Genomic DNA, 22,169 nt, shown 5'->3' with positions numbered 1-22,169 from the left:
CTTCAGACACATGCTTGGCTAGTGCATTAGTTATTTTGTTATTTCGTACATCATTTAGGTGCTCTAGCACCCTCTCCTTAAGCATATGATTAGTCTTACCTATATGAAAACAATCACATAGGTTAGACTTATAAGTTCATAGGTAGGTACTAGGCTATCGGCCCAAGGAACTACATAAGCCTAGCCAACAAGGTTCCCTGGCTTACGCCACCCAAGAAAGTTATTTTCCTGTGCCACTGTCGAGCAGAGACACAGAAGTGATCTCTGGGGTGTATTTCCTATTTCCCATCCACTCATCAAGATTTTTCTTGAAGAGTGCTAATGAAGAACTTTGCTTGACATAGATGGGTAGCCTGTTCCAGAGTATGGGAAGTCTCTGGGACAGGAATCTATCCCTACAGCATTTCCTGTTTATTGTGGTGACAAGGTTTAGGTCCCTAGAGCATGTAGCTTGGATGGATTGGGATTTCTTTAGGTGTAGCATATCCAACAGCTCTGGGTTTGACATAGCTTTATATGTTAGGCAGAGATCACCTCGGAGTAGGTGATATGTTACGGAGTAAAGCTGCAGTTTTTTGAAATGGTCAGTGTAGGGCATTTGTTTGAGGCCAGTAATCCTCTTTGTGTGGTACTTCTGTGGCCTTTTCAGCTGCTGCAGATGTCTTGTTAGGTACATTCCAAAAGGGGCGTTGTACTCTATAATGGGTCTAATGAGAGTCGAGTAGAGGGGAACAATGACCTCTTTTTTCCTGGATGAGAACCCTTTTATGATGAGGTGTGCCACGTAGAAGGACTTCCTGACTACTGTGGCAATGTGACTATCAAAGGACAGACTACTGTCCACCTGTGTACCAAGGTCTCATCACACATTTGGTGTTAAGTAGATTGCTGCCTATGTGGTAGTTCATAGGCACAGAGTTTTTACCAAAGGGGATGACACTGCACTTTTTGGCATTGAGCTTGAGGCCATGGCTCTGACACCAGGCATCTGTCTCAACGAGGCCCTTCTGTAGGATGTCCACATCATTTGGGGACTTGACTATGGCTCCTAGTTTGAGTCATCTGTGAACTTCGTTAGCCAGAGGCCTTCTGTGTTAGCCTGTACTTCAGAGAAGTAGATGCCAAACAGAAGAGATCCCAGGACTGAACCCTGTGGTACTCCACTTGTCACTGGTTTGAGGTCAGATTTGCAGTCTGCAACTTTTACAGTGTGCATTCTGTCAGTGAGCCAGTTGGCAACCCATCTTGTGATGTAGGGATTTATACCTAGTTTCGTGAGCTTAGATATACTTCAAGAATGGGAGATGGTGTTGAAAGCCTTGGCGAGGTCAAGATAGGCTGTGTAAACCACCTTACCTTCATCTATGGCTTTGGTGACTGTCTCAAAGAACTCGATCAGGTTCAGGAGGCATGATCTGCCTTTCACAAACCTAAACTGGGTGGGATCCAGAGTTTGGAGGTTACCAATGTCTTTGTTTACAAGTTCCATGATAATACATTCCATGACCTTGCAGACCAGGCTTGTCAGGCTAATAGGGCGACAGTTCCCATGATCAGTGGTGGCTCCTCCTTTGTGGAGTGGGATAACTGTTGCTGTGCGCCATTCAGTGGGCACAAAGCCTGATGCAAGGCTATTATTGAACATGGTGCTTAGGTGGGGAGCCAGTTTGTTTTGAAGTTCATGTAAAATGCAGCCTGGGATGTTGTCCAGTCCCATGGATGCTGCATTTTTGGCTTTAGAGAGTGCAGCTTTTACCTGCGTAGTTGTGATTATAGGGACTCTGCATTCTTCCTGTATAGATATGGGCCCTTTAGGGGGTGGGGGTGGGGGGTAAAGTTAGCACTGAATCTGCCAGGATGTTGGCAATATCAGTTGGTTCAGTACTTTTCGTGCCGTTGTGCTGTAACTCAGAGCAGATCTGGGTATTGCCATCAAGATTCTTGACATAGCTATAGAATGCTTTGTGGTTGTCCTTAGAATTAGTGGGTGATTTTACTTTCGTAGCTAGCTTTGGAGGATCTTATAAGGGATCTCAGCTTCTTACTGAGGCTGACCAGGGAGCTCCTCCACTCATGGGATTTTACTCTCTTTTGCAACAGTTTCTTCCTTCTGTTGTACAGTTTGTTTATGGCAGGGGACCAGCAGATTGGCTTCCTTTTTTTTGGAGGATAGCGTCTTGGTTCTGTTTGGGATAGCATGATCCATGCACTCATGTAGGTGCTTATAGAGTGCATTTGTGTAGGATTCAGCAGTTGTAACTGTATTGTCCATCTGCATGGGTGTCATGAAGTTCACTACTTATGTCTTAAGAAGCATGAAGTTGGCTTTGGAGAAATTTCTTACTGTGGTTTCCTTAATGGGGGGTGGGGGTGGGATGTGGATATCAAGGGTGATTAGCTTATGGTTGGATTGGACAAACGAGGAGTTGACTTTAGGTGTGGAACACCAGTCACTCATGTTGGTAATGACTAAGTCTATGATATGGTTGCCATGGTGGGGGTGTGGATAAGTTGATCCAGGGCATTGGAGTTTATGAATTCCAGAAAGCGTTGAGCTAAGGAGTTGGTACATGAGTAGTTTTCTCAGTTAATGGTGGGGTAGTTGAAGTCGCCCATTATTAGGGTGTTTGGTTGAACCCGAATATTTTCCAGTACATCAAAAAAAGAGGAGTGGGAATCCGGAGGCATGGTGGGGGATCTGTAGCAAGCAACAATTTGGATTGCAGTTTTGCCCAGAGTTAGTTGCGCTTGGATAATCTCGGATGCATTATGCTGAGCAACTAGCCTGAAGGTGTGGATATCCTTAATGAATATGGACACACCTCCACCTTTGGTGTTTTGGTCCAGGTTACATGGCCGAAAAGCGTGGTATGAGTTACAGCCTGGTAGTGCAGGGGTGCTCTCTTGAGCCGTGAACCAGGTCTCAGTCACTGCACAGATATCGATGTTCTCCATTTTAAGGAGTGCCTTGAGTGAGTGCATTTTGAGATTTAGACTTCTAGCATTGAGTAGCATTACCCTCAGCTTTTTCTTGCCTGTTCCTGTTACGGTGGTGAATTTGTCATTTGAACCTTGCCTAAAAAAGGCACTATAGGGGAGGCAAGAGCCTTAGTCTTAGTATACTAGCGCAAAGACCTCGCAAATGTGGGTTTTATAGCAGGGAAATGAAAGAGATAGAAATTAGCCCAAAATGGCCAATAAACTACTAATTTCTGGGCTGAAACCACTCCTCCAGGGACAGATAGGCTGCTCAAAGCTCCCTCTCTCACAATGAACAGAGAAACTTCCTTCTAAGTAAGGTATGGGCAACAGAAACTTGTAACACAGTGCTGAATTCAGCACTAACCTGAAAACTGGACAATACTAGCTTAGAAAAGCGGGAACACAAGTATATATATTTTTTTGTTTTGTTTTTCAGAAAATAAAGCAGATACAATAAAAAAAACACTAAATGCACAGAACTGGCTATCACACTTGAGTGTGTAGAGTACAACAGTTAAACAGGTAATTTAAACACAAAAACGACTTTGTTAAATTGCAGGTGTAAAATAAGTACAATATGTAGCTGAAACAAGCTTTTTAAATCACAGAAACTCTAGAAAATCAACGTTTTAGGTGGAATTCGCTAAAGGCAGCAAGAAAATGCAGAAAATGATACTTAATCACTCCAAAGTCTCTCTTTTGCCTCTCTGCTGCTGTAGAATTCTGCAGGGCACCAGGCAGGAGCTTGCTGAGCTATATTCTTGCTGAGCTGTAGATACAGCAGCCACTGATATTGGTTGTACAAAGTTTCTGACATCAATTCAGCTTGTGCTTCTGCCACTTTAAACAATGCCTCAGCAACTGCACAAATGTCTATATTCGAGTGTAAGGAGGGCTTGGAGGAAGTGTATTTTTTTATTTAGACTTGTGGCATTCAGCAGTAACACCTCGAGGTTCATTTGAGCATGTTTTGCTATGTCAGTAGGTTTGTCAATTTGGCACTGCCTAAAAAGGCACTATGGGGGTGGATAAAGTTTTATCTGGTATTTGAAAGCCTAGAAGGAGCAGGTGCACACTATCCTTGGCAAAGCAACATGGTCTGTTAACCATGTCCTCCCAAGCTGACAAATATTGGATCATCTTATAATGACACCAGAAAGACAGCCAACTTTTAAAATCAATCATCTTTTACTCATACTGTGGCATCATCCTCATTGATGGTAATATGTTGCTCAATGCTAAGTTCATACTAGCCTAAGACATAGTCTGAGAGCTCCACAATTTCTCTCATTCATATAGTTCAGGGAGTTGTCTCAAGTCATTTACACCTACATGGTCTATGATGGAATCATACTGGTACCTGTGGTGTGATGACTTGAATGTGTGTGTGGTTTGGCAGATCCTGGCTTCAGATACGTAACAAACCATTATCTTCTTGTTCAGCCTGATTTTAGGGGCATCATTATGTCTTACAGTGGAGTCCCCTATGACAAGAGTCTTGGGAAGGGTCTTTGCTTACTTTAGGGGCTTAATGTTTGGGACTCCATTAAATGTAACAGTATGTGTCATGTTATGTGATGTGGGTTTTTTTTTCAGCAACTTTGGGCTTGTTGAGGGATGATTTTGACAGCAGGTGGTCTAGGTGATCTTTGTTGTTTAGAAAGATAACTTTTATGGTGCTTCAGCATACGTTAGTCTACGTGTGTGCTGTGTGCTACTTGAGATAGGTGTTATTTGTGTGGTTTAGACAACAACTTGATGTGTGCTTGTATGCAAACATTTAGCCTCCATTGCCACTGTGTAAGTACTCCTGTCACATACTGTGTCTGTTTCTTTCAGAGACTAATTTGTTGTTAGTAAACATGACAACTAGTACTTCATCTCAAGATGTCCATATCTACCAAGTTGGCTACAGAGAAGTTAGGAAACTGCATATTCATGCTGTCCAGTCCTTTGATTAGTGAGCTATGAAGGGCAGAGCTGGATCCAGCAGTAGGCAACATAGGCATTCGCCTAGGGTCCCGTGGTTGGGACAGCGCACTCTAGCCAGGAGACTTAAACATTCATTTTAATAATACATTACAAAAAGTTAAATTCTTAACACTGCGGTGGCAGCGTCTTCTCCTTTAGGGAGAACTATACTTGAACTGCACACACTCCACCATGGAAGTAAACGTATTCCACACTTATGTGCAGAATTTAAACTAGCCATTCCTGTAAGACAGAAAGTAAGAAACACAGAGAGAGAAAGTGTGTGTGTGTGTGTGTGTGTGTGTGTGTGCGTATGAGACACAGGTGCTTATACGCAGGGTGAGGAGGAAAATGGGACATTTTTCTTAATTACTGCTGATTTCTCAAAATTACTACTGCATTCTTACTCCACAAAACTGAGGAGTGTGTGTGTGTGTGTGTGTGTGTGTGTGTGTGTGTGTGTGTGTGTGTGTGTGTGTGTGTGTGTGTGTGTGTGTGTGTGTGCGCGCACACGCACGCCCAAAGGTTTCTGCTCCACAAAAGAATAACAAACTCCTTCATTTAACACAAGGCCCTGCTTACATTTTAATTGATATGGGGCTTTTATACAAAACAATTCTTCTTTCTGTAGTTTATGATTTACTTAAGCGGCCTCTTTCTTTGCAATCTGCCTTATTTTTCCTACAAATATGGATATTTCTGGGAAGTGGCAATATGCAGTTGCCCTGTACTTGTGTTTCTAGATGATTTTTTTTTCCAAAACACATTTTATATGACAAGGGTTATATCATAAGTATTATGGATATTTTATAAAACTACAGTTTTTTGGGTCACACACGTGTTAAATGTGGCTCTCAGCCTTCCACCTGCAAAACGAGGAGTACTATCTCTCATGATGGGGAACAAACAGGCAAAATATGTAACATTTACTAATGATATCAACTATGAAGCTTACAGCACCGTTATTATCTGTTCCTTCTTACTGAAAGAGCTCTTTCAATAAATTATTATGATTCCATATTATTTATCAGGGATATTTGTTAAATATTTTTAGCAATGAATGTCTGTCAACCCCCCATCCCCCCAAGTGTGTAACAACATGTAACATATAACTTTTAAGATGAGAAATGAGGTACATTTCTCATAATGAGGTGCAGTTGAGGAGCTTAGAAACGATAGCTGCAGCCCAATTCTGTCACATCTGACAGGGACAGGAGGGGAGTATAGAGTATGCCATGCTTGTAGTGCTGTTTTCTGTCAGTGTTTTTGTCGTCATGGACTTGCTTTCCCCACAACCCTCTAATATATAACTGATGAACTTTTTATCTGTGTCTTGACAACAGCCAGGTGATACATAAATCAACAGTGTGATGGGTAGGTTAAATGTGATACATATTTAAATATTTAATGTTGGGAGAACTTGGGAGTATATTAACATCACATCTGTGCTTTATTATTAGGTGTGTGTGTGTTTGTGTGGCCGCGGTGGTGCAGCGGTTAGCATTGCCGCCTCACAGCAAGAGGGTCTCCTATTCTATTCTTGGCTGGGGTGCCTTCTGTGTGGAGTCTGCATGTCCTCCCTGCGGTCGTGTGGGTTTCCTCCGGGTGCTCTGGTTTCCCCCCAAAGACATGCTGTAGGTGGATTAGACACTAAATTGGCAATAGGTGTGAATGTGTGTATGCGTGTGCCTTCTGTGGAAGGTTGGGCACTGGGCTGGCAACTAAACACTGTAAAACTCCACTGCCAATTGTTCTGCGCCTGTTTTTCCACTGTGCGACCCCTAACTGGGATAAGCTGAAAGAAGAAGGTGTGGGTATGTGTGTGTAACATACTTAACTGTCCAGATTTAGCCTCATAGTTTTGGTCTGTTTCTCATAAAATGTGTGGTTTTCTGGCAATTCATGGAGGATTGAAGTCACTAAATGACAAATCCTATTATTCTAACAACTTAAGTTAAAAAGAGCAATATTTAAAAAACATCCCTATTTTTGGGATATTGTATCCCCATTATTTTAGGCTTTGTCCAAATTTCTTGCACTAATGGGTTGAAAGGTCTGCATACCTCTCAAGTGACCAGATTTTTGCCTCATATTTTTGGGCAGTTCCTCAAAATTTGTAGTTTTCTGGCAATTCACAGAAGACTGAAGTCACTAAATAATAATATATAAGTTTCAGTCTTCATATCCTTGAGAAAATGCATGCTAACACAAATCCTGTTATTCTAGCAACTTTCTAAGTTAAAAATTATATTTCCATTATTTCAGGCTTTGTCCAGATTTCTTGCACTAAGAGGTTGAGAGGTATACATACCTCTCAGCGTTCAGATTTTTGCCTCATATTTTTGGCCTATTCCTCATAAGCTTTATGGTTTTCTGGCAAATCACTGAGGACTGAAATAACTAAATGTCATACACGAGTTTCAGACTTCATTTCATTCAGAAAAAACATACTAAGACAAATCCTATTTTAGCAACTTTCTAAGTCTATAAGGGCACCATTTGAAATCTGTCTCTATTTTTGGGCCTTTGTCCTCCATTATTTTAAGCTTTGCCCAGATTTCTTGTGCTAAGATGTCGAGAGGTATGGCGGTATGGTATGTAATGCACAAGTCGGGGCGGGGACAGGTTAGTCAATTAACTTGATCAGGCTTGACCCTGTAATTTGGTTACAGAAGACAACAACCTGAATCCTTTACACCAACTACCAGACTGCTGAAGGAATTGTGAGCTTCAGTGGAGACAAAAGCCTGAATCCTCTACACCAACGGCCAGACTGCTGATGGAATTGTGAGTTTGAGTTCTGTGCATTTTCAAGGGATTATGAATTTCAGTGCATTTTCATAGAGTTGTAAGTTTCAAGGGAAGAGAAGTTTACTGTTGCTCATGTGAAGTATGTTTTTCAATGTGCAACTAACTGCTTTGTTTAGCAAATGGCAGTCACGGTTTGTACTGTAGAATTTGAAAGCAGTGTTAGTAGCATAATTGCCTTTGGTTCATAAGGCTGTGGATTCTACTCCCACAACATGTAGATGGAGTGCTGCTATTGCAATTCCCTTTCAATTTCTGATTATTTGGTACAGCTTAAGGGGGACTAGGGGATCTGCACTTTTGAGCGTGTCCTCCTTTGTATGAGATGCCTAGTAACTATGAACTTGTCGGTTTGTCAGTCATTCCCTATGCAATATTTACCCTAGAGTGAATGCGGGGTACACATAAATGTGGTACTTGTTTGTACTGTGAGTACATAGATGAGTTGAGATTTTTTAAGCATCCAGGGTCTGGCCACTTAGGGCAGTTAAGAGCTACAGGCAATTGTAATACCAAAAATGTGGTCTATGTAGCACATTGTGTCTTATGCTTCAAATTCTATGTTGGAAAAAAACAACTGTCATCTTAAAGAGCGGATGAGGGACCAACTGTATTGTACTAGGAGAGGACTTGCGTATAGTGCCCTAGCTAAACATGCACTTATGTCATGGAATCAACATATATTCCTTTTTCAGGTTCTGCATGTCCTGGGTGAAAATGCTAGGTTGGGGGAATCTTAGCAATAAGACTGAGAATGTGTAGCTTCAGTGGATACTGAGGTTGGGGGCACATAAGGGACATGGTCTGAATGACTGCGTCCCCCTTAAACCTGTATTAAAGTATAGATAGTTGAAGTAAATACACAATTTGTGTATTTGTGTAATGTTTCTTTAAGGTAGAATGTAACACTGTTTAATTAATGATTTAGAGGGAATTTTGAATTTAATGACTGGTTAACTGATTAAATAAGTAGTGTATATGTATGGATGTTTTACAACTGATTTTATGTCTGAGGAAGCGGTGTTGATCATCGCGAAAGTGCTTACTTTCTGGCAATAAATATTTCTGGTTTTATCTACGACTGTGTCTGCCTTCTGTTCCACTGGGTTCCTGATAATTAAGATTCACTAAAGGTAGATAAGGTGTTTTCATAGCTAATAGCTACTTATGGTTGCACGAAGCATAAACACTAACATTAAGTTTATTTTTCCAGAGGAAAGCAATCGGGATGCTGTTCAGGAGCGCTGGAAGGGTCGGCTAGAGAAGGAATCTCTAGCACCCTGGTTGCGCGGACCCCCACTGCCTGAAAGGGGCATTTTCCGGATGAGTTGCTCCCTCTGCCCCGGGGGGATTGCTCATCACAAGTGTCACGAAAAGATCCTTGGGACTTCTTGAACCACAATTTTCCTCCCCTCTGATTCCTGGAGTAGGACCTCTGGGGGATGGAAAAATGTATGCCCACAGCAGACAAGGTCTTTCGGTCCTTCTCACTATGTGAAAGTGTGTCTCTTACTTTGGGACCAAAAAGGAAAGATTTGTCAACAGGTGCGTTGACAAAGGAAAATTTAAAGGGGTCTGCGAAGTCATACAAACGCATCCAAGCATGCTGTCTCATAACAATGCCCAATGTGACTGCTCGAACTGCCCCCTTTATAGTGTGAGAAATCAAGTGCATCGAGGAGTTTGAGATTGATTCCAAGGTAGCTAGCTGAGAGGCAACAGTATCATGCACCTCCTCAGGTAGTACCTCCACCAAAGCGGCAGACATTTCTGAAATTAGGTCTCTTTGGAGGCAAGTAAAGTGTGTCACATAATTCAGCGACCGAATGGCAAAGGTCACTGAAGCATAGGTCTGTTTCCCCAGTCTGTCCATAGCCTGAGACTCCCTGTTCGGGGGATAAACAGTGGAACTATCTTCTGCCATTTCCCTCTTGGTCGCCATGACCATGTAATCGACTACCAGCTGTTTGGACCAATTGGGTTGGTCTTCTGGAGTGGACAAAATTTTATCTGGCCTCCGGGGGATGGGTTCTACATTGTCCAGGGCCTTCCAGGCACACTGCACAATAAGTCAAATTAGTTCATCTGCAGGTGGGGTCACCCAGGAAGGAGATGGCCGAGCACGGTAAGCCTGCAAGAACACCGATTCCTCTGAAGAAGGGTTGGAAGTCTTCCAGTCTCCCCTCTGCTTGAGGATCTTGAGAATGTCTCCAAATGAGATGTTTTCTGGGGGAGACCGTGGGGATCCTTCTCCATCATCGCAATCGGTATCTTCAGTGATGGATTCCTCAGGGGAATCAAGATGCTTCCTCTTGCAAAGTTTCTTCTGTAATGGGTCCCCAGTGGGATCTTCTGAGGAGGATTCCAGAGAAAGGGTTCCCTTGAAGGGCAGGTCTTGTGGCTCCCGTGCTCAAGGTTCCAGAGTAAGAGGGTGGGACATCTGCAAGCTAGAGGGGGGTTTCTGGTTCCGATGCCAATGTGGTCAACTGTGAGCCTGTTGAAGCAAGACCCTCTCCATCACCTGGAAAGCAGGCCCGCCCGAGGAGGGATGGGAGCCCGGAACAGAAGGACGACCTCAGAACTGGGGTCACACCCCATCCCGAGGAGCCTGCCTCCAGGTGAGGAGCTCCGAGAAGATCGGCAGTTGCTGGGAGAGCCATGGCCGTACAACGGCACCACAGAAAAAATCATCACCAAACTAGATACCACGGTGCCAACAGCCCAGTCACTGCTCCGAGAGTGCACCAGTTCCAAAGGAGCCATGACGCCAAGAGTAATTGATGCCGGCAGGGAAGCCTTCACTGTCGGAGCCGAGACAGTATGCTCTGGGATGGCCATCGGTACCGTAGTCTCCTAAACCTGAGTGGAGGTCGGAGGAGGATAGACAAGAGAATATTTTGTGCGAGCTTCTGCTCCAAGAGGGAGGGAAGACCTGGACTGGGTGGTTAATCCTCTAGCTGCCAGAAGCTGGTCCACAACCCTCACTACATCCTGTTCTGAAAACCTCCTGGAGGATCTGAAGGATGCTGCTGATGGGGGGGTCTGGTCTCTCAAGAAAGGGACTAAATTGTTGTCCCAAAAAGGGTTCCATAAGAAGGAGAATACCTAGTTCTGGGTAGGTGTTTGACCTTCTGAACTGAAGATGTCATTACCAGTGGAGCCATGTAAAACATCGGCACCGTGGCCGGGGATGGTGCCGATGCAGGTACAGTAGTCGGAGCCTGTGTCTCAAAGTCGGCACAATGGGAGATGGTGCTGAGGCCGGTACAGTGGAAGGAGTCTGAGTCAGAATCAAAGGCAGCAGCGAGAGAGAAGACAGGGACCCTGGTGCCGAAGCTGTCTGCACTGACAGCATGGGAGAAGCCCAGTGTCGACTCAGTTTCGAGGAGGACGGGGATGTCGGAACTGAAAGACTCATTTCTCCTTATGCTTTTTTATGTCTTTATGCTTAGGAGATGGTGAGACCTCCATCCCAGAAAGAGCCTACGCGAAGGGTGATTTCAGGATACCCTTTAGAAATAGGCTTGTTCTTGCATTCAGGCAACGTACGGTTGTTGAAGCTAGAACAAATGTCACATGAAGCATTAAGGTGGTCAAGACCCAAACAGTAAACACACTAGGTGTGGCCGTCAGAATTGGGCATCTTATGCACGCACTTATCACACTCTTTGAAACCAAGCTTAGCCTTATCCGCCATTATAACACACTAGCACTACCACACAACAAACTACAACTAGCAACAAGAGATAGGACAGTAAAATGAAGCACCTTTTTTTTGTACAGATAGCATGAAAAAAAGTGCCAACAATGGTACTAAGAAATACCAAAAAGGTAAGAAGAGGGCCTACTAAGGTAGGGAGAGAGGGAGTAGTACCAATGATGGTACAAAAGAACTACCAAGGTAGTGAGTAGGGTTTAGTCAGGAAAAGAAGGATAGAGATGAGAAATAACTTTAGACGTTAAAAACTGTCTAACAAACACTAAAGGCTCGAAATAACCACAAAAAAGCTAAGCCTTAGCTGAGAGAAGGCTTGGCATGTCTGGTGAGGAATGCAGCAAACAAGATCTGAAGAGACTATGAGAGGGGCATTGTGGGTAGGTTTTAGCTGGCGCGAGCTTGGTACCAGCTGTGTTGGTTTCAAGGATGGAACCGAAGTCCTAACAGTAAGAAATGAATAAAGATTTACAACATCAGATGTGACAGTTTTCATTATTCAGATACAGGCAAATGTTTATGATTTCAGTCATAGAGTCAACATGTACTTGTAAAGAAATAAACCTCTCAGAAAAAAATATGATTATGAAGCATTTGCTGAAAATGGTGAAGAAAATACTGAAGACCCTTAAACTTAAAAGATTACAATTAAACTGGGGCATACACTATGCAAATTTCACATCTACCAACTTGAACCTAAAAGATGAGCTTTGTACCAGAATGACAACTACCCCTTCCTACATTGTTTCCACTGTGATGGATGCGGGTCTATATCACGTTGTCAAACTTTTAAAAGTTCAAATGTCATATGGTCAACACCATATTTTCGAACTTTTAAAAGTCTGAACGTTTCAACAGAGATCTCCGTATAGTGCGGAATGGGAAGATTTCCCCTTTTTGCACTGTAGTGGGATCTCAGAGTTGGTATATTTAAAGAGTAAGGAGCGTGCTTAAACTATTCAGGTAGATTTTTTTCTTTGGTTTATTTATTTTTTTTATTACATTTTCAATCTTTTATGACATTCGAACTTTTAAAAGTTCAATTAAGTAATACAGATGTGATGGATACTCTCAACTGGTAAAGAGGCCAACCTTCAATCTGGTATCAGCAACCCAGGATCAAACAGCAGCCCTGGATGGATAAGAGAAGACTGGGTAGCTATACTGTAGTGAATAAGGTTACAGTCTCACAGCTCTACTCTATTTCATTTCCATATAATCCTTATTCTGTCAATTTGACTGAAAGGCAGTTATACATAAGCTCCTGTGCATGGCCTTCAGCATGCTTGAGTGCAGCCTGCAAGCATGCCCACAATAAACAACTAGCAGTATCTTACAGTATAATTAAGATTTGGGATGCAGGCAGTTAACTGAACTGTTTTTGTGCAGAATTGCTCATGCATTTGGCATCTTGAATTGTAAACAACTGTATAGTTTTCATAATTTTGTGTAACATTATAAAAGTACTACAGAGCTTTTCTTCCAAGGCCGCTGCTGAAAAGGGGTCTTACACGGCCCAATCAGACCATGCCAGTAAAGAAATGCAAATAAATAAATACTTACACATTCACCCTGTGTGCACAAATCCAGCTTCTGGCCATGTGACAATTCAATGCTGACCCAGGTTACTCTCCAGCACAAGAGACCAGTTGCCTATACTATTGGTGACTTGGATTTAGACACTCCGACCCTTTGTTAGTAGAACAGTGCGTTTCTATTACCTGACTGCAGTGACATCCAGCACTGACAAATGTTTAAATAAACACACCAGTGGCTTTTTTCCAAACTTCATTAAAAAAAACATAGTGCTTTAGTCTAAAAAATACTTTCCACGGTAAAAAAACAGAGACATAAAAAAAACATACTGCTTTAGTCTAAAAAATACTTTCCAGGGTAAAAAAACAGAGACATACGTCTGTCTGACAGAGTTGTAGCACTACTGTTTAGTCATGTTAAAATATTTTTTATGTATAGAAGGATTTCTATATTTGTGTTTAGTGATAACAATCATACAGCTTACAAAGACAGACAACAACTGTACGATATAATTATGCTGGGTCTTGCCCTTCAGAACTGTACTTTTCAAACTTACTGCCCTTTCAGACCACAAACTATACAAGGTATAGAAACTAATATGCTTTTCTCTATGATAAAACTTACCACTGCGACAGCTTCACTATCCAGGACAGTGTTTAGATCCAACACTGTGTAATATGCCACATTTGTCAAGACATAAATAACAGTAACCAAAGGTATGGAGATTGCGATGGATAATGGTAGGTTTCTGTTTTGAGTAAAAAGAACAATCCTAAATTAATAATATTGCCAATAACATTAGGTTAGGGATGTGGCAACATCCCAAATTTTCTCCAAATGCATAAAAATTCCCCATTTAAAACCAAAACTGGATTTAAATGCCCCTTTAAAGGTTGTAAAGAAGAAAATATGGCTATATGAGTTACTTACCACAACAGTAGATGTTCAAGCATAGAGGTTACTGCTGCAGCATGGATGCATATCCATGGGAATTAGTTGAATGAGGAGGTACAGCCTTGTGGTCTGACTTCCAAAGTTTTGTGGGCATCCCCAGAGCTTCCATTTGACCCAGGATATCAACAACATGATGAGTGATTAAAATAAGGAGCAGTTCCTGCCATTTTTTTCAGTTTTCATTTGCCCAACAGTCAATGTCAGTATGCCTTGGCTAAGGACGCCCAATGTTATACAGCCTTAAAGAACACATGCTTGGTAAAATAACAGTCCTTTACTGTTGAAGGAACATACAGGCCACAAAAGCTCAGAAAGGGAGCCCTAGCCCTGCATATGTTCAGTACAAATACTCCATCTCATTTGAGATGAATATTTTTACCACACATATACAAAGACAGATGTATAAATATATCCATCACCCCCTTTTTACCATTTCTGCACACGGGTCAAGGTGTCACATCAACAGTGACCATCATCTAGAATCTTTGTTCACACCGTCAAGTGGATACTAATGCCGCTGTACATGTACAGATATATATAATGTGCATATATGTATATAAATTAGATGGCGTACAAGTGTGTGTGTATACCTACACACGGTTTGGCATCTACCTCTCACAAGTCAAGGCTAATCTTCAAGGCCTCTGGTTCAGCAAGTTCACAAAAGTCTGTAAACTGGGAGCTATTATAGATTCCCTTCAAAACACAAACATCTTGCAGGTGGGTTTAACATAGACATATGTGCAGTTCCAAAGCCATAGCCTAAAACACAGTGCCAAAAAAATGCATTATAATGCCCTTTGAAAAAATGTCAAACTAAGTTAATTACTCACCCGTAAGAGTTGATGCACTAGTAAGGGATCTGAGAACATATATAGACAGCAATCTGGCCTTTGACCAACATGTAGCTAAAATAATAAGAAAATAATTCTATGTTACCTGACTCATAGGTAAGTGTATGACATCCAGGTCCAAGGAAGTTATAGTGCTACTCTACTTGGCCTTTATCAGACCTATCAGTGAATACAAATCCCCCTTTGGCATGTATCTATCCAGACTTGTGCAACAGTTGAAACGCCCACAAAGGTTTCTCACCAGGACAATTCAGGGCACAATTGCCTAAAAGCTCTGTCTCTGCATTCAATCTCCTACAAGTTGCTGAGAGGGGATCTTTGTCTGGCTTATAGAACTTCCTCAGACCCAGCCCAGTTGCGTAAGTTGCACATGCGCAAAACAAAAAGCACCAAGAACACCAGATGCCGAGATTTGAACTTCACTTGTGATATAAACAGAACGTGCTGGAGACAGATATGTGTCCCAAAAGCTCTCAACAATATGGACTAGGCTCTCCATCCACGTAAAACAGAGTTCATCTCTGACCTTTTCAAACAAAACCTTGAAAACTGAATGGGAAATTGTAAATTTATTCCTGGTCTTGGCCCCAATTCCCTTATGGACAGAGGTAGTCAGTAAGAAAAATCATTAGCCTAACAACTCCCTCTACAAATCCTGAGCTACCTACCTACTAACATGCTGCCCCTCCACCCCCACCCCCATATGATTCTTGGGACCTAACTTGTTTGGGGTGAATGGCTAGGCTTGTAGGGGCCCCAGATACAGATATACAGCTATTTACACATACATACAATCAAATGATGAGACTGTGGTTGTTTGAAAAAGTATACACTTTTATGGACCGGGACAATTTGTTAGAAAATGTGATGCTTAGGTAAACAGCATTCACACTGGGTTGAGAGTGACACAGATGAGCTCATGTTCTGGAGTACCTGGGCAAACTACATGGAAAGACTATTAAAATACAAGTTGTATTTAGCCTTGTATACAGGAATTAAAAATGTGAAATAAAGATAAGATACATAACTGTTGGCAGCTATGTTTTAAAAGCCTGTAACAAGTGAAGGACTATACGGTAATGCACTGTACATAACGTTCTGCTGAAGATATCTATTACTATTTTTTTTTTTTTCACTTCCACTACCTCTCAACCACTGAGAACAAAAAATCTGGACAAAGTCTAAAATGACGGGGGACAGATTTTAAATACTGCCCCTAAAAATTTAGAAAGTTGATAAAATAATAGGTTTTGCATTAGCATGAATTTTCCGAAGGATGTGGAGTCAAACTCAAATGTTTGTCATTATTTAATGACTTCAATTCTCAGCTATTTGCCAGAAAGGGACAGATTTTAGGGGGAACACACCAAAAATATGAGGCAAAAATCTGGAAAGTCTACGAAAACCTGTACAGTTGAGAGGTTTGCAAAAACATTTGTTGACTGGGAAACTCCGACTAGGACAGAGCCTAAACCCAGGGAGAAATGCTCCAGACACATCTTTGGAATGTGGGAGGAAACCTGAGCACCGGAGAAAAATCAAGCAAATGCAGGGAGGACATGCATACACAGAGGCAACTCACCCAAGAATCGAAACACAGAACCTCTTGCTGTGAGGTGACAACGCTAACCGTACCACTGTGCCACCCAGATAAAAGCAATATTGTTGCAAGTCCTATAATCATATCCATGACTGTTGACAATTAAAATGTGGCAGATTAATCTGACTAACCAGGGAAGCACACTGTCCTCAGTCTGAAAAACATCTTTATCTGTACAGCTACGCACAACAGTAAAATGCTTCTGAGAAAACGTGACAAGAGTCCAGTACATGACCCCCACTGTGATGACATCAGCCACAGCTCTCTTCCTGCATTATTCATGCAATTTGATCCAGGTGACTTATGTCTGACATCCTGAAGTTGAGTAACATGATGTCAGGGCCTAAATAACCCCAAACTTAGAAAAGCACAGGAAGTGTGTGCTACCAAGACCATGGAAAAGTCATATACTCACAACTTACACAAACTGAAAATTACTTTTGAAAGAACAGGCCCTGACACAAATTATCCATGTGTACTGGCATGCACTGCAGTTTTATAAACTTTATCAAGAATATCCAAATACTGTAAATGCAAAAATGTCAAGCTGCATGCTATCAGTTAAAACTACTTTGTAATCAAGTACGTTATAGTTAACCATGTAACTCCAAACAGAAACTGCTAATAGGTACAGGCACAGTGTGCATAAGTGAATGGAGAGAGCATTTTAGGCAACAGACCATTCAAGCCTCTGGTTCTGGGAACGTATCTCTTTTGGTATCACAGCTACCTCCACAAGACAGCATTTCAAATGTTTCAGAGAAATTCTATCTCAAGAGTTGCATACTTTTAATGCCATGTCCCCCCCCCCCCCATGGTTCAATATTTAAGCATATAATCTCTTCCCTTTTTACTAATGATTTAGCCTTGAAATTGTACTTCATGCAGACAACTTTATTTTTCTATCAGTTTCCAAAACTGAAGAACTTGTGCAAACAGATATTTAGGCAGAGCCCCACAACCTCTGTAACTGCTTTACAGCAAATATTAAAAATAACTCATTGGTGTTATTTGATGCTTCCAGATGCCTTTAAGCCACCGCTTTTCAACTCACTACATAACCACATTACTCAAAGTACACCCTTGAGGATATTTAGAACTTTGGCTAGACACACGGTCACAAACATCACATTGAAAAGACAAGGGCAAAGTCTTAACACAACTGAAACATGACTATATATCTGCCAGATGCCTTAGCTTGAGTCAAAGATAGCACTAAGGACTGAAGTTCTGATTCCAAAAATGGAATATATGTTCTACCAGTCATCACATAACCCACCACACAATACCAAGCTATTTCATATCACACTGTAAAATAGGTGAATTTATTTATTTGTCAGAAGTCGCATCACTGCCTATGGCTTTGTATCCTAGCAGGAGCCACTTTTAAATGCTGTCAAATTTAGCCTTCAATGTATTACACCTAAAATACTGTCCCTCAGCCTCCTAGTTAATAAACTCAATCTCTCATCCTTAAAAAAACACTAAGCTCAAGCAGCCATCTCTAGAAAGACATCCCTTCAAGTTGTCAACAAATGAAAGGGCCTTCTAGGAAAAAATTCCAGCTACCTTGAACTGTCTTCCAAACCATTTTACAAACAACAAACTAAACAAGATGTGGATAGCACCCCAGTCAACATGTCCCTTGTTGTTTATGAGTAATCGCAAGTGAAATCACTCAATGACAGCTTCTAAACGGTCATACTGCTGTATTTTTTTCTTAAGGTCGCAAGTTATTATGCAGTAACTTAATAATTCATTATTACCTTTAAAAGAAAACAGGCTGACAGCTTACAAACATACAGCATATTTGGTGCCCCATCCACACGTGCTCTACCCCCCTCCAGTTTTCAATGAATTCAGGATCCACCTGTTCACATATCCAGTGGAGGAGGAGAAATGCAGTTGTGCCAGCGCAATGGAGAGCATATTTTAATATCTTGCTGCAACTCCTATTAAATTTGTTTTCCTGCACAACCGTTACGTTCAGTGAGTACTAAGTGCAGCAGAGGTTTAAGACTATGTTGTATATAGATACATCCTGCTAAAGTCCAGAGTTTGATTTCCACATCCTCTCCTTATTGCATGACCATGAGCAAATCGCATAACTAGAGCATGCTTCCAGGAAGGGCACAAAATGAGTCCATGTGAATTAGTGCTCTACCCGTGTTAAAACTTTTTTTTATTAAACATATACTTATTCAACTGCAGTTAGTGTTACTGTTTTAGATCATCCATATTTATTCCATCTGCAGTTACACCAAATAAACATATTGTTAGAGTGCGGGTATTCTTAGTGACTCCACTATAGTACATTAAGGTAGAATAAGGCCTGAAAATATAGAGCAAGACATGTATGCACTCAGTTTCAGAGAATGACAGTTTTTAGAAAGGAAAGATAAGCATGAAATGTGCAGGAAATACAGAATGTAACTTTCCCTTGAGAAAGAAACAATCTTGCCGGCTACAGAATGTTACTTTCTCAAGGGAAAGATGTACATAGCAATGGAATGCTAGATAAAGAGGCACATGCAAGACCAGGCTTGGTAACCAAGGCTAAGGAGGCATGTAAGCATTACACGGTTTTGAGATTACTAAAATATACATCAGATACAGTTAGGGAAGTCAGTTCAGACTGACATACAGAAAAGATTAAATATCCAGCATTTTAGAATATGAGTTAGCTATTGGACTGCATTACAGGCACTCGAGCCTGAGTACAGAAATCAAGTCAAATATCCATGCTACTTAGGAGGAAAAGGTTGTTTAAGTTAATATAATTCAGGAGAATCAGAATATATGTGCAGAAACTAGATATATTTAGCAGCACTGTTACAACTAACCAGCATTCAGCATTTCTACAGACTGTTATTGTTTATCAGCACTGTTAATAAATACAGCATTCAGATATCGTGTGTGTGTGTCTTTCGGCTTATCCTGATTAGGGGTTGCCACAGCAGAACTCCGGTCCGCTAATGTTTGGTAGTGGATTTTTACGTGCCGAGTTACCAGCCCTGACACACAACCTTCAACGAAGGCACGCCCATTCATGCATGCCTCCACACAGAAGACGCTCTAGCTGAGAATCGAACGGGACAATGTCTTGCTGTGAGGTGACAATGCTACCACACCATCACTACCGCGGATAGCATTCAGATATCGTGAACATCTAATAAAGCCTTATTAACCAAACTAAGGTTTTCAGAATTTATTGTGAAAGTAAAAAAAGAATTGGCCCATAAAAGGAGAGACTGGCACCTATTAAGCACATGTTTGGGTTGTTGTTGTTTGTCTTTCGGCTTTTCCCGGTTAGGGGTCGCCACAGCAGAACTGTCCGCTAATGATTGACAGTTTTTTTTTTAATGGTGTTGAGTTGCCAGCCCAACGTCCAACCTTCAAAGGCATGCCCATTCAACCCATGTCTTTCAAATGCCCAGTCGACCGCGGGGAGGACATGCAGACTTCACACAGAAGGTACTCCCAACCCAAGCCGAGAATCAAACGGGAAAACCTCTTGCTGTGAGGCAACAACGCTACCGCTGCACCACCGTGGAAGTATCAGCAAATAAACTTTCCTTCCAATCTCATTTCAGTTGTTTTCAGTTAATTCCAGTATACTACAGTCTCATCAATTCTTTCAATGGCAAGCCAGCCAGGAGCTGAACCTAGAATCAATTCTTTCACGCATGTAATCACTACATTACCTAGAATTTGCATATGAATGCTATATATATTGTTATATTTATTCTCTTGAGCCGTGTGCCCAGGTCACAGCTGAAAAGTGTCTAGGGAAAAGTCTACCCAGCTGGTCAACAAATGCATAAATACACAACAGCCTGTCACAGAGAGGCATGGATCATATAAAAGAGCAGATAATGCAAACTCTAGGAAGATAGACAATCCTCTTTTCAAATGTAGGACCATCTCACTTCCAGTACATATACAGTAAGCACAATTATATTAAGGAAATTGTATTAAAATTAATTTGATGATTATTTAATAATCCATACTACTAGAGAACTTTTAGAATTGGGAAAAATAATCAGGAAATACAAGTAACCCATGTGTAACTGTTAACACAGGCAGGATGCAAACGTAGTTTTATAAAGTACAGTTGTGTAGAGCACTTAGTATAAGAATATGCTCACTGCTGCTGTCATAGCACTAGGAATCTCTATCATAGGCTGAGTCAAATGTCTAGGATGCCCCCCCCCCCCCCAATAGCCAGACTGTTGCCACCTTACCTTACACTTATTCACATTACTGGTATATGTGGCTTCTGCCAATGCCATCTTCAGTTCTTTCTTAGCCCTCATTGTGTCAATGCTTATCCTAAATAAAAGTCTGCTAGCACAGAGAAATTCCGCAGGACATGACCTATGACTTAGATAATATGAACTCTCATGAGGAGCTTGAACAAGGAGAGGGAAAAGGGAGTAAAGACAAAGAAAGGCGAAAGAGTAGGTGCTAACCCCAGCTCCTATGTGCCCAAAGCAGTAAAGGAGATGGAGGGAGGGAATTGGGACTTCAATAATGGCCACAGTGGAACACATACTGTTACAGGTTACCTACACAAATGCACTATGTTCTTTGTGTAGCTCACTGCTAAAGTCAGAACATTGGCGAAGACTCCCAAAGCCGATTGCCAGATAAGGTGTTTGGCTCTTTGCTGGGAAGAAAAAGTAAAGCATGACCTTCGAACTAAAAGGGACAAATACAGCCCCTGGTCTGGAAATTACATCCAGCCAGTACTGCTTTGGGTAGGTGTGGAAATAGGACCAGGTGAATGCCTCTATGATGCTGTAGCAAATAACCCCCCCTTACGGAATGCAATGGTTGCAGCTGTGCCACTTGCTGAATACAAGAATCTTGCTTGTAGTGTCCTGTGATAAGGGCTGCAAGAAAAACTAATGCAGTGGGTAATCCATTTACAGGCAGCTTGTTTTATTTCTGGCAACCATTTTTTTCTACAAAGCAAACAAACAACTGTATTGATTTGTTAGCATCCTTGGTTCTTGTCAAGAAAATACCCTGACTGTCTATACACATCTGAAGTGTAAAACTCCTTTATTTTGTTGTCTATTAAAAATACAGGCTGTTGAACTGCTTCATTCAGGGCTACTTCTTTAATGACCTTTAACATGAAAAGCAGGGTTACCCTATTTTTATGTAACTACAGTACTTAGTACACACCAGGGGTTCAGATTCTGACTTTTAGCTAATAAAACATTAACAAGGAATGCAGTTTTCCTGGTCAGACAATCAAAAGATATTGTACAGTCAAAGGAAGAAAAAGTTTTTTTTTTTTTTTTTTTTTTTTTGTCAACAAAATTCAAATCCCAGGCTCAGCCATTTTTTCTCTTGGAAGGTTTGAGTTGCAAGATGTGCTTAGGGAACTGTCTGGTTGCTGGCTTGGAAACCAGAGGGGGCTCTAAGGGCAACTATGAACAGTAGCAATGGTGCAAAAGGTGACACTCTTCAGAGACAGTGTCAGGTGGGGAGTTTGACTGGGGTGGTACACTTTAATTTTCAGTATAAATGCAGACCATGAAAGCGGGGCCTCACAATGTTTCTGGCTTTTTGGGTTTTAAGCAGGAGCTGTCAGAAAAGTTACCACAGGGATAACTGGCTTGTGGCAGCCAAGCATTCATAGCAATGTCACTTTCTGTTCCTTCAATATCGGCTCTTCCTATCATTGTGAAGCACAATTCACCAAGCGTAGGATTGTTCACCCACTAATAGGAAATGT

General features: G+C 41.5%; 1 protein-coding gene across 2 annotated transcripts in view; it reads right to left on the bottom strand.

Moving 5' to 3' along the window:
* Positions 1–22,169, bottom strand: part of LOC122798272 (Y+L amino acid transporter 2-like) — a 711,221-nt gene that overhangs the window by 407,621 nt on the left and 281,431 nt on the right. For both annotated transcript variants that reach the window (XM_044067079.1, XM_044067078.1), the window contains exon 4: positions 13,637–13,760. In XM_044067079.1, coding sequence (XP_043923014.1) covers positions 13,637–13,760 — 124 coding nt within the window. The remainder of the gene's footprint in view (positions 1–13,636; positions 13,761–22,169) is intronic.

The sequence above is a fragment of the Protopterus annectens genome, chromosome 3.part1 (assembly GCF_019279795.1).
Source record: "Protopterus annectens isolate FY-2018-M chromosome 3.part1, PAN1.0, whole genome shotgun sequence".
In the NCBI taxonomy this organism is placed as follows: Eukaryota; Metazoa; Chordata; order Ceratodontiformes; family Protopteridae; genus Protopterus; species Protopterus annectens.
This window is presented reverse-complemented; position numbering and strand designations above follow the sequence as displayed.